The sequence below is a fragment of the Cololabis saira genome, chromosome 6 (genome assembly GCF_033807715.1).
Source record: "Cololabis saira isolate AMF1-May2022 chromosome 6, fColSai1.1, whole genome shotgun sequence".
Lineage (NCBI taxonomy): Eukaryota > Metazoa > Chordata > Actinopteri > Beloniformes > Belonidae > Cololabis > Cololabis saira.
Window position 1 is genome coordinate 38,716,067 of NC_084592.1, and position 16,504 is coordinate 38,732,570.

At 43.5% G+C, this 16,504-nt stretch overlaps 1 protein-coding gene across 1 annotated transcript; it reads left to right on the forward strand.

Annotated features, from left to right (window-relative positions):
* Window positions 1–577: 577 nt before the first annotated feature.
* Window positions 578–6,828, forward strand: LOC133446526 (probable 2-ketogluconate reductase). Its single transcript, XM_061724564.1, has 7 exons — window positions 578–661; window positions 2,516–2,553; window positions 2,740–3,125; window positions 5,850–6,021; window positions 6,114–6,292; window positions 6,368–6,464; window positions 6,550–6,828. The coding sequence occupies exons 1-7, from the start codon at window positions 650–652 to the stop codon at window positions 6,710–6,712; spliced, it is 1,047 nt and encodes a 348-aa protein (XP_061580548.1). The 5' UTR covers window positions 578–649; the 3' UTR covers window positions 6,713–6,828.
* The last annotated feature ends 9,676 nt before the right edge of the window (window positions 6,829–16,504 follow it).

The window sequence follows — 16,504 nt, forward strand, 5'->3', positions numbered from 1 at the left end:
GTGGACTGTCAAAACATAAATTGCCCCGTTATTATTTACTTTATTATTTGTTTTATCTAGCTGGTAGGTTGGGAAAAACGGATCTCCCACTTCACAGAAAAAAACAAAAAGACCCTGCAAGTGGTGGGTGTTTATTTCCAACGCCGCTCACCAAAGACATAAAACCCCCCAAAAAACAATCCCGCTTAAATCCTTTCAGATCTAGACTGCTCTCCTTTGATCTGACAACACGGGAACATTTATGTTTCTTGGGTGCTTTTCTGTAACAATTTAAGACATTGATAACGCCGAGGCAAACGTGGCGTCACACGTGGGAGATTAACCGCAACGGTGGGTTAATCCAACACAAGGTCAGCTATTCACAGACGTTTGACATGTCATGTGAACTTTTCTCCTCTGTGGTTTTACCTGCAATAATTGTCTGTAGCAGCAAGTCTTTTTTTTTTTTTCCCTCACAGCATCCAAACCGAATCAGATCTAGAGCAGCGGCATCGAGGACGGCAGACTGCAGCAGCTCCTGCAGGGGCATGAAGTGAGGAGTACACTAAGGCGGTGGACTCCACAGAGGCCGTCGGACCGGACAGAGTACCGGGGAGGGTTTCCGGAGAATGTGTGGACCAGCTAGCCAGGGTGTTCATCTCGGTCTTTGATGCATCACTGTGTAAGTCCCACATCCCACCATGCCTGAAGTCAGCCACAATCATCCCGTGACCCAGGAATACCACCATCAGCTGTGTCAACATGCACAGACCGATTGCCCCGACACCTATTATAATGAACTGAGCCGTCGCCACATCATGTCCTACCTCCCACCCTCATTCGACTTACTTTAGTCTGCATACAGAACTGGCACGTCAACAGAGGAAGCCGTCACCACCTGAACCAGCAGGGGGGCTCTGCCCGGCTGCTCTGTGTGGACTTCAGCTCTGTTTGTACGTTGGTCTTCCTTTCATCACCTGCTGCTGGATCACAAACCTTCTCTTGGGCTGTGTACAGAGTCAGAGTGGGTCCTCATCGCCCCCTACTATACACCTTGTACACGTACCAGTGTCAGCATCTGTTAATATTTACTCCTCAGTGGTTCCTGCAAACAGATTATTGAAGGAAAAGCTGAGCAGTGACTTTATTCACACTTAATTCTTCTGCTGACTTAATTCCTCATCTGTTCTGATGTAAACTTCAGAACAGATGAGTTTATACTGAAGGTGTGAGGTTCATTCAAGTCTTCGATTGTCTCTTAAAACACCTTAGAGACAAAATGATCTTACACCCACGACTCTAAACAATAAGATTCTGGATGTATGGCATCATAAAGGAACTGAACTGGGGATGAAGTTTTTATGTCATTTGAAGACAGAAAATATGATTTACCTTATAAACCTTCTTCTGTTATCCCCATCTAAAATCTTTTCTGAGAACCAGCTTGGGTGCCGAAGCGACTTTGCCTGTTGTCAGTGAGGTTGAGTGATTGCTTCACGAGGGGAATGAATAAATTCATATCCAGAATGTATGGCCTGTTGCAGAGTGAGAGACCAAAATCAGATTTGCACAAATCTAGAAGGAAATGGGAATCATATCTCGGGGCTGCAATTGATAAACAGCTCTTGGGATTAATTTAAATCTAACCTGTCTGAAATGTCCTTCAGATGTGATATTGAAGTCGGTTACTTTTGTACTTACGTAAAAAAGTGAGGCCTTTCTGGCATTCTGGCATGTCAGCCCATCTGGGACCACTGGTGTTCCTCTGGACCCTAACTCTGTTTATTAGGGAACTTCACACGGATCTGTGACTATAAATAGAGCACAGCTCAAATTTATGGAAATTGCTCTTTTTCTGGCCAGGAAGTGCATTGCAGTGTCATGCAAATCAGATTCCACTCTCCCTATCGACAGGTGGACCTTAGACAGTCTCCACCAGCGTGGTATAAAAAAGTGATAATTTTAGCAGCGGCTACCACTGCTTTTTGCTGTTTTATACAACCAGTGATGTGAGTAGTAGGAAAAGACAACAGGGGATAAGAAAATTACTTTTTTTCAATTGCAGTTGAAAAAACGTTCACATTTCCTGCGATTATAAAACACAGATTTTGGGATACTGACTGTACATTGTCAATTTTAGAATTTTATCTGAGTTAGGTATTTACATAATACATAAAAAAAACCTGACAGTCTTGCTGTGTCTTTTGGCTGCTTTTACGTTTTCATTGAGACTGTTATCAGTTTAAAGCTAATAGTTCCTGTAGTCCCCTGCAGCTCACTTCACTGCATTATTAATATCTGCCAGTAAATGTGTGGACAGTCTGGCAGGTTTCAGCACGCAGCCTTTAGTTACAGTTCCTGTCATACATTATTCGTGAATCATAAAGCACTGCATTTATCCTGCTGCAGACAGCAGATACTCATCTGTGTCGTTTTTGCATTAGCTCATTTTACTTAATGTGTAACTTCATCCAACAAAGCAACACCGCACTGGTCAAAGGTTGTTGTTTTTTCTTCTAACTCTGCAAACCCACAGCTTCTGCCTCATCAGAAAACAAAGGAACACCGCAAAAGGTGAGTCTTCCTTGTAACTGCATCCTTAAAATGATTTGGTCTTAATTAGATTCTCAATAGTTCTAATTAACCGTTGGCTTTATTGATTTGTTACTGGGAACTGTAGTGTGGCTTGATGCCATATGCTATTGTTTTCTGCATGTTTATCACGGATCTGGCTCTTTTGCTGTTTCATGCATTCGCCAGCCAGCCGATGGAGGAGGAAAAGCCGTGGGCACTGATCTCTGAGGTTGGGGATGATCACGGTTATCTCGCCGAACTCGCCGTCATAGTGAAGCAACACTTCCAAATCATCTGCTATGAGGACTTCCTGCAGAACCCTGAGCTTCATGGCTCCAAGGTCCAGGCTCTGCTGAACTGGCAGCATTGCCCTGCAGTTGAACCTCAGCTGCTCAGACTGCTCCCCTCCCTTAAAGTGGTGGCCAGTGGAGGGGTGGGCGTCGACCACCTGGACGTCCCGTTCATCAACAGTCTCGGTGTGAAAGTGGCCAACACCCCACATGTGGTCAGTGATTCCACTGCTGATCTAGCCATGGGTCTGCTTCTGGCATCGGCTCGTAAGATTGTCAATGGTGAGACAAGCGATTAACGGGTGTGCATAGAAAACAATTTAATCTGTCAATACTATGGTTTGTTTGACTTCAACATGTAATTCGTTTACGTTTACATGCACGGTTTAGTCGAGCTAAGTGAACTGAGTTATGAAAACTGGAGATTGTCACCCTTCACCGTGACAGCTGACAACAGTACCCACTTTCAGCTGGTTAACACAACAAAAATATTTAGCTTAGCTAGTGGCACTAGCTAAGCGGCACTTTGTTTTTTTCTTCTTCTGTTTTTTTTTTCTTTTTACCTTGTCTGCACACATATTAATGGTTGATACCATGCCGGTAAAAAAAGGCATATTAATGTGCATTATTACTATATTTAATATATATAAATATATACGCATACATACACATACACATACAGTACATATATATATATACACATACAAACCAAGTGACACAAACCAAGTGACATCCACTGCTAACCCAGGAAGCAAGAGCACACAGGGGCACACGTCGAGCACTGGAAATCTGCAACAAAAACCACAAACGAAACACGTAAACGACATGGAGCCGACCAAAACACAAGCAGCAATCGACCCAAATCTCGAGATCTGATCACAGTCTAAGCTAAGCTACCACGACTAACTAACCCCAAAAAACTACAGCGCAAGCATGCAGGTGAACAAGCCAGTGTGTATGTCTATGTGTGTGTCTGCGTGTATGTATATGTCTGTGTGGCTATGTGTGTGTGTGTGTGTGTGCGTATGTCTGTGTGTGTGTGTGCGTGTATGTATATGTCTGTGTGGCTATGTGTGTGTGTGTGTTTGCGTGTGTGTGTATTAGTGATGCGCGGGTCGGGGTTTTTCCAACCCGCGGGTCCCGCATTAATGAGAAAATATGACCCGCCCCATCCCGCCCCGCACCACCATATCTATTTGCACAACCCGCCCCAACCCGCACCCGCCGGTATTAATACACGATTACACGTTAAATGTGCCATTGAATAAGGCGTTTATTCAGTCTCACTCTCACAAAGGTGAAAACAGGCTTTACAGTGCACTGGAAACTGCAACAAATTCAAATCGCCTGAATAAACAATCAATAGGCTAAATCAAAAAATCTAAATAAAATTTGGTTTTTGTGGTTATAAGCTGAATAACGGAACATAGGCTCACAAAGGTGAAAACAGTGCACTGGAAACTGCAACAAACTGCAACAAACTGCAACAAATTCAAATCGCCTGAATAAACAATCAATAAATCTAAAAATCTAAATAAAATTTGGTTTTTGTGGTTATTTGCAATAAACTTAATAAAACATAGGCTATTAACCACATTAATCTAACCAACCATTCAATGTGCACTGTGCAAAAAAAGAATTGCATCAACTGTGCCGGGGTTTAGTCTGTTTCGCCTGGACTCCAGCACCCGGCCGGCTGAGCTGAAGGTGCGCTCGCTCGACGCACTTGTTGCAGGGATGCAGAGAATCATTCTGGCCACCTTGCCAAGCAGAGGGAAGACCTGTGACTGAGACTCCCAGAAACTTAAAAGGTCATTCCCATCCCAGAACAGCTGGCTCTCAATGTAGCGCTGCACCTCATCTTTCTGGTCATCTTCTTCTCCATTGTCCTCCCACTCGCTGAACGCAGCCAGTTTTCTTTTGGCTCTTTCGGCGTCCTCAACTAAAATAAAATAGAATAATATAGTTTTACTATTTGGACTTCATTATTGAGCTACTTTCACATAGAACACCGCCGGGGGTCGCAGCTGCAACCCGTAACCTAGGTTACCAAGACGTCACGAAAGTGCAGACAGCAGCAGCGGGAAAATCAAATCAAGACAGCGAGGGATTGGCCCGCCTCACCCGCCCCGCCCATGAAGTGGAAATTTCTTGACCCAACCCAACCCGCCCCGCGGGCAACCCGCGGGACCCGCGGGTTATGGGTCGACCCGCGCATCACTAGTGTGTATGTATATGTCTGTGTGGCTATGTGTGTGTGTGTATTTGTGTGTGTATGTGTGTGTATACATGTGTGTGTATGTATATGTTTGTGTGTCTGTGTATGTGTGTGTGTGTGTATGTGTGTCTATGTGTGTGTGTGTGTGTATGTGTATATGTCTGAGTGGCTAAGTGTGTACTGTATGTGTGTGTGTGTGTGTGTGTGTGTGTGTGTGTGTGTGTGTGTGTGTGTGTGTGTGTGTAATAATCCTATCAAAGCTCCACCTGAAGTGTATCTATAGTGGGGGAGGGGGGGGAGGCAACCCCGCCACCAGAGGCCGACAAGGGAGAACCCGGAACCCAGGCCACCAGCAACCCCACAGAGAGCGAGAAGAGGGCGGGAGACAACCCACCGCCAGCGAGACCCCCCCCCCCCCCCCCCCCAGCGGTGGCCGAGGGGACCCCACGACATGAGAAGAGGCAGCCAGGGATCCCGCGGGGACGGACCTCTACCCAGGCAAAGGGCATAAGTGGACACCAGTGATGAAACTGTTTTATCTGGTGTTCTCTGTGGTGGCCAATTGCATTCTGGGATATAGTATGTAGGACACAGTCTCTTCTTTCATCTCAAAGTGTTGTTTTCGAGTCTGTGTGAGAGATGCAGACGGTAGCGTCAAACGTGTGTGTTCATTCCAATATAACATCAAGTTTTTGCTGGTTTAATATAATAGAGGAAGCCTTTCCCTATTACCACATTCGGCAGTGCTCAACAGACGAAAAATAACAACTTCTCATTGTTACTCGTAGGTCATCAGGTAGCTACGGACCCAAAGACGATCCATATACCAAAAAGTCTGATGGGGGTTGAAGTCACAGGGTCGACTATTGGGATCATTGGGATGGGAGAGATCGGTTACAAGATCGCCCAAAGAAGCACAGGGTTTGAAATGAAGATTTTGTATCACAACAGGACTAAAAGGTAAAAACAAAACACTCACCACCGCTATTGTGAAGTGGAGTAATGTTCTCATGACAACAGTCTCAAATGCAAGTGTTTATTATGTTACACAGGAGAGCAGAGGAAGAACAAGCAGTTGGAGCAACTTATTGCCAGAGCCTGGATGAGCTGCTCAGATGCTCTGACTTCGTAGTGATTACGGTCAAACTGACCCCAGAAACAAAAGGTCTTATTGGGTCCAGAAAGCTGTCCCTTATGAAGCCTACAGCAACACTGGTCAACGTCAGCAGAGGTGGGAATGATGTCATCCGTCAACTGCTCTGGTTCTCTGATCTTTGGTTAAATCGTTGCCCTTTCCTTCTTACAGGTCAGGTTGTAGACCAGGATGCTCTAGTTAGAGCTCTAAAGAAAGGAGGAATCCTTGCAGCAGCTTTGGACGTGACTTATCCGGAACCTCTGCCAAGGTCTGATGTCTTTGAGATGGCACAGTTGGGTAAAGATTTACAAGCTGGACCTAATACTGATGCGTTTCCTCTTCATCCTGCACAGGGACCATCCACTGCTCGGGCTGCCAAATGTGATCATCACCCCTCACATCGGGATCAATACCTGCAATACAGCAAGACGGATGGTGGAAAGGATGGTGAAGAATGCAGTCGCAGCTGTAAGAGGGTTACCTGTTCCAGATGAAGTCAAGGCACAGAAAAAATAAAAGATTGATTTTCTTTCACATGAAATGTGATCTGATCTGTAATATATTGGATTAGATCACATTTCTGTTCTGATATATTACATATAGAGTGTATAACATACATATTTGAAATTTCATTGAGCCATTAAACAATTACAGAACCCCTTGGAGTTTAAAGTGTCAAGCCTCTTTTGAGAGCAGTGACTTCATGCCTTCCAAGTCACGATGCACGCTCCACCAAACTTCTCAGATTGGACAATGCTTTGATGTTGGTAGGTTGAAATGAGCCAGAGATGATGATGATGAGCTTGGCCTCAATCGTCCTCTGATGTATGTTCAAAATGACCCACTTTTGACTGGCCTCCGTGTACCAGCTCCTTGCTTTGGCTCAAGCGGTGTAGCCAAGTACAGCCAATATGTGTTAGCCAATCAACATGTGTTGATTGGCTAACACACATATTGATGAGGAAAAAGTTAGCAAAAAAAAAAGAGACAACACGCGCATCTCACAATTCAATTACACAACGGGACACATCACCCCATTCAAGTCTATAGAAACAGACGCAGACGACAAACGCGGCGCTGGCAGGTGATTGAAACGCTGCGGTCAGTCAATCAAATCTGGACTGATGGTAGCGATAAACCACACCTCCATATGAAAGGTGAAAGTAACAGAAATGAATTGCAGTTAGAAGGGAGGTAAACTGACAACAGAAGCCATCAATTATCACAATGTCATGTAGTGATGTCACAACATGAAGTGATAAACGTTTCTGACATTTGAAACGTGCTTCACTTTCACAGCTCATTTGATTTGATCTCGGGGTGTAGATTTCATTCTGTCCTAGCAAAGCCTGGTGGCTCTCTGACATCCGTCGCCACGGCAACACTTGCTTTGCAGCCAAACTCAAACACGTAAAAAACAAGAGTCCCTTTGAGACAATCTTTTTATTGAACGTAGTTTAAACACTAATTTCTGTCATTAATTTTGCTTGCTGAAGCAAAATGCATTCTGAGATACAGTGATGTCTCAAGTCTACCCAAGCCTCCGATGGAGGCTTTCTCGATTAAATGGACGCCTCCAGTGAGCACATTCGGGGTGTTCCACTGTAAAGCGTGATTTAAGGTTCTGCGTTAAACCACCGCAGAGCCTACGCCGTTGCCGTGACGCCGTCATGAACCCTTCGGACTTCTCCGTCCCTCACTGCAATACCCCCCCAGAGCGTTAGTTGATACTTTGTTTAGCTTCCAGCTTTTACGGTCACAGTGAGTCAAAGAGATAAGGACAACTATTGTGCAAAAAACCAAAACAACCCAAAAAAAAAAATAAAAAAAAAACAAAAAACATCACAAACACACGAAGAAAAGAGCGCTGAAAGTTCACGACTGCTTCACGAATCGGAACCGGAAATGCGTTGCTACCAAGAAAACCAACCACAGCCCTCTCGGTCTGCGTCGCCTCGACAGGTAGTTAAATTTTTTGGGAGGTGCACGTCATGCTACGGCGTAGGCTACAAAGAGCCTCCTGCGTAGCCGCGTAACCTACGGCGTAGGCTCTGCGTTGATTTAACGCAGAACCAAAATTTCATCCTTAAAGATGAGCACGTGTGACGAGAAACAGTGGCGACCAGCGTGGGAAGACGGCGGCATCTTGTATCAAGTCCCAGTTGGGTTCGTGATTTTCTAATCGGGAACAACGGAGGTTAAACTTGTTTGTGAAAAAAACAGGATCAAGAGTCCAGCTTTGCTAAGCAGTCGTAGTTTCTGCTCGGCCGCAAACGCGACACCGCCAAAATGTCGGCTTAGTTTTAGTAAAATTTACTCACTTCTTTTCTCATGTCGCCTCCCTTTTAAAAGCTATATTTTGTAATTCCTCATGCCTCACTTCTAACCACCTCTATTTTTTAATCAGTTCATTCTTGTTGCTTTCACCTCCCTCACCCCTCCAAACTTATTTTGTTAATTGGAGTCCAGGAGTGCAAACTACCGGCTCTAATTAGCGCCGGTTGAAATAATTAGCCTGTGTTCGCCTACTTTTTTCTTCAGCCGTGTCAATGTTTAATGGGAGTGTTCAACAGAGACACGAGAAGTTATAAATATCTCTGTGTTGTTAGCTGCTCGTCTATTATTGTGACCTAGATGAAGATCAGATCACATTTTATGGCAAAGTAATACCAGTAAAATCAAATGCTGAGATATCTTTGCACCAAATAGAAAACAACAGCTTCTTGCTGACACATAATAAGTCAATTTTGAAGCCCATGTCTTGCAGTAATAAAGTTTCAATAAAGTACCTGGAGAGTCAGCCCTCATATCACCACCGACTATAACTGACTGCTCCTGACTGAGCTGCTGCAGCAACATGTCATCCTCAACGAAGGACCATGCATGTCTTCTGAAGGTGTCGTACTTGAACAGCTTCAGGTGCATTGCTTGGAAGATCTGAAATCATAGACAGAAAAAATGTATTACTAATAGAGCTTCAAGCCTTTCATTTAGAAAGTGTAACAGTGCAATACCTGTTTTTGTAAAATGTATATAAAGTAACTAACAATTTTACTATTGCATAAATACTTTATACTTTTATACCATACATAAATACTTTTTCAAAATACCTTTTCCAATTTGATGAATGATGCCCCAGTCAAGTACACAGCAGCAGAAAGTTGGAGGTTCCCAGCTGGGGTGTTGCCAACAAGAGGCTGACTAATCCACTTTCTACTGAACTCACAATGGGCGCAGAGCTGGTTCACTGCGATGAATGTACCACACTTATTGGTGGTGACATCAGACACCCTGTGAAACAGCTCCAGGAGGCAGGTCTCGTACACAATGTACTTTGGGATTTTTTGGATGGAAGAGGGGGGCTCTCTGTTTTGAGCAATGAAGGAAAATCAAAAACTGTTATATTAACAAACATTCAAAATATATTTAATAGTCAATTGCAGTAGGAAGTAGCGTGAAATAACTCACGATGTAGGTGGTGACTCTAATAAGACAGTCACTGAGTCCTCAGGATTGTAGGTTGAGTCATGTGGTTCTGGACTCACTGTTGAGGAGCTGGCCTCCATAGGCTCATCTTCACTCTCTTCCTCTTCCTCCAACTCCAGACGTCGCCTTTTGGATGGAGGCTTGATCGGTGTCAATCCCTCTAATGGGTCCGTGGATGTGCCCACTGTGCAATCCAGTATGGAGACTGTTTTAGTCTGGGTAGCCTGTGTGCATAGGTGATAACAGAGGATATATTGACATTAGACATTAACCATACCAGGATAATTTTACGTGCAAGTCTTCATAAATCATTACTTACCTTTACTTCTAAAGTGAGGCTGCAGAGTTTTCAAAAAAAGCTGTGTGCCAACACTTATTGTCGCTGGGGGCTGTGTCTGACAGGCAACATGTACCACTTGGACCGTCTATGGAGTACTGATCTGCGATGTACTGGCCTAATAGGAGATTAAAAGTAATGTTGACTTTTCACAACATGTCATGATTCTAAACATGCTAACTTTTGACTATTCAGTTACACTAAACAACATACTGCAAGCCAATACATAGACTAATTTGCCAACACTAGGTATTTTTTATTGTTCTCTTCGCCATTTCATAAAAGACTACCGTACTCTTTGTCACCCCATGACGACTTCACACCCAACACACCCTGAGTTCATATGCATGAACTCTGCCCCCCCAGAGAAGACAGAGTTCATGCACGTGAACTCAGGTTGTGAACTCAGTTTGGGGTGACAAAGAATAGTCTTTCATGAAATCCCTCACTGACTTGCAACAGGTAGTGTTGTGTGAAATCTGTTCCCCCGTCGAGTTTCCCCCTATGCACCGGCATTTATATGTCATAGCCTCATTTTTATAAAACTAGTATTCATACTGTTTGAGTAAACACTTTGATAGTACTTTCCATCTTTAATGAGCAGTTTTGTGATTTTAGATTTGTAAGTGTATTTGCACTAATAACTTACATTCAGCCAGCGTTTATTAGGGACACATTTTTATTGCTTTTTTTTGGCATAAAACTCTTGCTCAGAAAAGAAGGGAAATACTATCACAAATTTTACTCAGTGTTTTGGCTTTTTCTCCCATTTTGAATGTGTTTTCCATGACTGTAAAATTGGTCAATCATTTTCCAGTATGAATGAGTATGAATGAACACACACAGGCTATGTACATTATACACGCACACACACACACACACACACACACACACACACACAATATACAGGCTATGTAAACTATACACACACACAATATACAGGCTATGTACACCAAACACACACACACACACACACACACACACACACACACACACACACACACACACACACACACACACACACACACACACACACACACACACACACACACACACACACACACAGACACAATAACTGGCTATGTAGATTATATACAAACACTATACATACACCCACGGCCGCCGATAGGGGGGGACAAACGGGTCTGTTGTCCCGGGCCCAGGGTAGGGGGGGGGCCCAGAACTGAAGACATTTTTTTTTTTTTTTTTTTTTTTTTTAATTCTCATTAAATTATGGAATCATTTTTCAAAGTGTTTGAAAATATGCCTAAAAAAACATGTAGTATTTGAGTTACATAAAAGCTTGTTATTTGTTTTCTTCCTAATTGTCCTTGTGGTCAAGAACCCCCAACACAAAAATGGTTTGGCCGCTGATCAAAATTTGACGTTATCATTTAATTCAACCATTAGAATGGTCAAAATGTCCGGTCAGCACAAGTCCGGTGCTCAGAAAAGAAGATAAAAGAGAAGAAAATAGAGGCCTCATAGATTCTCTTCACAAATATTTTAAAAAGGGTGTGACGGTGAAGCTGGAATTAATAAAGTCAGCGTAGAGCAAGGTAAGAAACAGCGCAGCCAACGTTTACCAACCTTGTAACTTAACCTAACTGGCTATCTCTACTGTTAACGTCCATTAGCTTGTATAAAAACCTGAAGAGCAGAGGGAGAGGAGAGGAAGAGGGAGAAGGAGAGATCCGGGCGCAGGGGGGCCCATCTTAGATTATTTTGTCCCAGGCCCCGGCAGGACTGTCAGCTGCCCTGCATGCACCCTAACCAACGCATCATTGAGTCTGGCCCTCAGATCACCAGGTGATGAAGGCATGACATAGGCGTGGTCCTAGTAGAAACAAAAGGATTAGAATATATAATTCATGTTTACATTACATACTCAATCACCCAGTCAGTCACATCTTTGCTAGTACAAAGTGATGTCAGCTATCCCACATTCCTAAAATCTCATCATTCTACATTTGTTCTCACAGTACTGTGTGTGTGTGTGTGTGTGTGTGTGCGTGCATGCTTGTGTGTGTGCGTGCGTGCGTGTGTGTGTGTCCACAGTCCACTGGCAGAGTCTCCTGAGCCTTCTTTGAGGTCTCAGTTGTCCTGGTAGCAACAGGCTAAAGTGAAGGTTACAATATTTAAATTTTATCACTGTGTATTCCAAAATACGTAATTGATTCCTTTACACTCAGAAAAGAAAAAAACAGCATAGTATGGTATTCATTTATCTAATCCTTACAGCCTATAGTGATATACAGTACATACCGTCTGGAGGTGAGCGGGGAAACTGAAGACAGAAGGGGTTTGCTCCAGTTCTGATCCTGACTGTCTGACCTGTTCTGTCAAGGTCCTCCGGCTTAAAATGCTCACTGCAAAGCATGCTAGACTGGCCAGTAGAGCACCCTTCCCTCCAGAGAGCCACTTCCCACTGTTTCCTTCTCGCACTATCTTTGGGAAACCTACATAGTATGACAAAAGTTAGCCAAGCAAATAACAACAATCTTACTAAAATGTCGGGGCAATTTAACAGAATAAGAATGACGACTTCATTGTTTGAAGGCGGTTTAACCGCGCTAATACATTGTTTATGTTCTGAATAAGGGGTATGTAACGGTTATGTAAGATTGTTCTTCCTCCTGTTCCTTTCCGACTACGGATATGTAAACTGAGTTGTTAAATCATTATCTGTATGTGTTTTGATGAAAAGATATTCATCGATTTCATGTGACGTCACACAGTACTCGCAGCGCCATCTTTAGGACCGACTTTCAGCATGCCGTCTATCTGTTGTGCCGTGGGATGCGACAATAATAAGTCTAAAAAAACGGGATTGACCTTTTATCAGTGCTTTAAGTGGGCCGTGGGATATTGTGATGTTTAAATGTTCTTTTATTTTCTTCCTTTCACTCGTGTTGAAAGCCGGTTGAAAGCGCTGTAGGAAACAGTCACGGATGAGGAACGGCTGATCCAGTTAGTTGAAATGAGAAGTTATCTATGATTCCTCCTCATTTCACCACAAAACCACAATAAAGTGGCAGAAATAAATAATATCCTATTATTATATAGGTCCCAGAACATCGGACGGGAGGGAGAGAAAAGGTCCTGTAAGTGGGGGGGTGGGGGGGGGGGGGAAACAATAACTGCGTGTGGTGACGCAATCAAACAGCGAACAGCGTGGAATGAGCGGCGTGTTCGTGGTGTTAAATGCAGCCAGCATGTCAGATCATTACTGAGATGTGGGAAAAAAGCAGAGGACACGAGATCCAGGCTGAGTTGGATTTGGGAGAGCCGCTTGGTGATGGAGACGTCACGGGACGCACCGCGCAGGAGATCGGGAGCGCAAGATGAACATTTGCATTAATAATATAATAAATCATATTTTATATTTTATGTTTTAATAAAGTTTTATGGTGACATGATGATATGCTTTTACTTTCTAGAGTAGTAACGTTACTGAAAAAGTGAACTGCCTTCTTACTTTTCATTACATAAACGTATCCTGTGCAGGCAATTCAATGCTGATGCTATTCATCACCAGACTGTCACTTACCTTTCCTGTTACCACGAACATTTTTTGGCCTCCACATGATGAAGTTTGGCATCTTTAACCCATCATGATGTGAAGTAGCGGTAAGCTTTGGTACTTTAAAAGCTTTGAGAGCTTCGCCGGTGTATGGAGAAGGATTGTGGACCAGGTAGATATATGTCCGCAAACGACAAATCTGGCAGGTTTTTGGCAGACTGGAGTGGAGTCAGTAATTGATTAGATATTAGATACGGATCGAAACCTAAAGTGTCAATTTTCTGTAGATACCGTTGCTGTTCTTCGGGAGTTAAGTGAGTTATTAGGTGAGACGTCATATTGGCTGCGCGACGGAAAGGTCCTCGGTCGGTCCTCAAGATGGCGCTGACAACAAAAAATGTCACGTGACTGAAACCCATGAATACTATTATGTGCAGACTAAAATAAAACTAGAAAATTTCTGGAAATTTTGATATGGGCATGCCCTACCGCCCATTCGAGCCCTCTCGCTGCTCTGGTTTGGGGCTGCAGTGTTTGTGTTCGGGGCGGTTTTATGTCAGTTTGAGGTGTTTACGGTTGTATTTCATTCATTCCTGTGCTCCCAATAGCTATTAATGGGGCGCGCTTTTTGCCGTCTAGCGTCCCCACGGTAACGCTTTTGACTGAGAAAAGCAATGCCCATCGAGGCACGATGGAGACGCATCCAACGATGTATGCCATGCATGGGTGCACGTTCCGGTTCAGGCTACGTTAACGGATAGGTTTTTTTTCCACCATGGTTTAAAAAAACCCATCCGAATGAATGGGGCCATTTGGCATGGATATTACATTAAACCTTCCTTAAATCACAGCTTCATGAAATTTTAATACGTTGAAGGTCACAGCGTGCCGAGTCAGGGAACATTTGTATGATGTCTCTACGATAATCTGTTGCCTAGCAACAAGCGTCCAAAGTCAAACGGAAATTAAAAAAAAAATGAAAGGTCAATATCACAAAAACTTAAAAAAATGGCATAATGAGGTTCTAGGCTCCGTTAGTGCCAATCGGGCCGAGTGTTTGAAAGTTTGAACTATGTCTCTACGATAAAGTCCGGCCGAGCAATAAGCGTCTGAATTTTCGCCTTTTTTTTTGCTTTTTGGCATCTAGCGTTGCCACGGTAGCACTTTTGACTGAAAAAAGTAATGCCCATCGAGGCACGATGGAGACGCATCCAACGATATATGCCATGCATGGGTGCACATTGCGGTCCGAGCAGTATTAACAGATTGTTTATTCACATGCTCTCCCATACAAATGCATAGGTTTTTGTTGCCATGGTAACAAGCCCCATAGGATAGAATGGGACAATTTGGCTTTAATATCTCAAAAGCTGTAAACGAGAGCGTAATGAGACCTCAGTATGGTGTAGTCCACATCAACCTGAGTCTTTTAACGTTGGAACAAAGTCTCTGCGATACCGCGTTGCCGCGCAACAAGCATCCGAAGTTCCGTTAGCATCAAAATGAACAATGTGGAATATCTCAAAAACCGTAATAGCAAGCATGACGAGACTAAAATATGTTGCAGTACAAAGCGTCCTGGGTTTGTCAATGTTGTAATGATGTCTGTACGATAAACCGTTGCCTAGCAACAAGCGTCCAAAACAAAATAGATTTTTTTTTTAAATTGAAAGTTAAATATCGCAAAAACCGTAATAAGTAGCATGATGAAGTTTTATGGTCCTTTAGTGACTATCGGGCCGAGTGTTTGAAAGTTTGAACGATGTCTCTACGATAAAGTTCGGCCGAGCAATAAGCGTGGGAATTTTCGCCTTTTTTTTTGCTTTTTGGCAACTAGCGTTGCCACGGTAACCCCTATTACGGAGAAAAGTAATGCCCATCGAATCACGATGGAGACGCATCCAACGATGTATGCCATGCATGGGTGCACGTTGCGGTTCGGGCCGTATTAACGGACGAAAAAAAGTGCGGAATAAGAATAATAATAACTAGAAAATTTCTGGAAATTTTGATATGGGCATGCCCTACCGCCAATTCGAGCCCTCTCGCTGCTCTGGTTTGGGGCTGCAGTGTTTGTGTTCGGGGCGGTTTTATGTCAGTTTGAGGTGTTTACGGTTGTATTTCATTAATTCCTGTGCTCCCAATAGCTATTAATGGGGCGCGCTTTTTGCCGTCTAGCGTCCCCACGGTAACGCTTTTGACTGAGAAAAGCAATGCCCATCGAGGCACGATGGAGACGCATCCAACGATGTATGCCATGCATGGGTGCACGTTCCGGTTCAGGCTACGTTAACGGATAGGTTTTTTTTCCACCATGGTTTAAAAAAACCCATCCGAATGAATGGGGCCATTTGGCATGGATTTTACATTAAACTTTCCTTAAATCACAGCTTCATGAAATTTTAATACGTTGAAGGTCACAGCGTGCCGAGTCAGGGAACATTTGTATGATGTCTCTACGATAATCTGTTGCCTAGCAACAAGCGTCCAAAGTCAAACGGAAATTAAAAAAAAAATGAAAGGTCAATATCACAAAAACTTTAAAAAAAGGCATAATGAGGTTCTAGGCTCCGTTAGTGCCAATCGGGCCGAGTGTTTGAAAGTTTGAACTATGTCTCTACGATAAAGTCCGGCCGAGCAATAAGCGTCTGAATTTTCGCCTTTTTTTTGGCTTTTTGGCATCTAGCGTTGCCACGGTAGCACTTTTGACTGAAAAAAGTAATGCCCATCGAGGCACGATGGAGACGCATCCAACGATATATGCCATGCATGGGTGCACATTCCGGTTCGGGCAGCATTAACAGATTGTTTATTCACACGGTCCCCCATACAAATGCATTGGTTTTTGTTGCCATGGTAACAAGCCCCATAGGATAGAATGGGACAATTTGGCTTTAATATCTCAAAAGCTGTAAACGACAGCGTAATGAGACTTCAGTATGTTGTAGTCCACATGAAGCTG

Excerpts from the sequence above, each read along its gene's own strand:
- LOC133446526 (XM_061724564.1), top strand. Across the intron at positions 2,554-2,739 it reads ACAAAGGAACACCGCAAAAG|CCAGCCGATGGAGGAGGAAA; the intron begins GTGAGTCTTCCT and ends TGCATTCGCCAG. Across the intron at positions 6,465-6,549 it reads TATCCGGAACCTCTGCCAAG|GGACCATCCACTGCTCGGGC; the intron begins GTCTGATGTCTT and ends CATCCTGCACAG.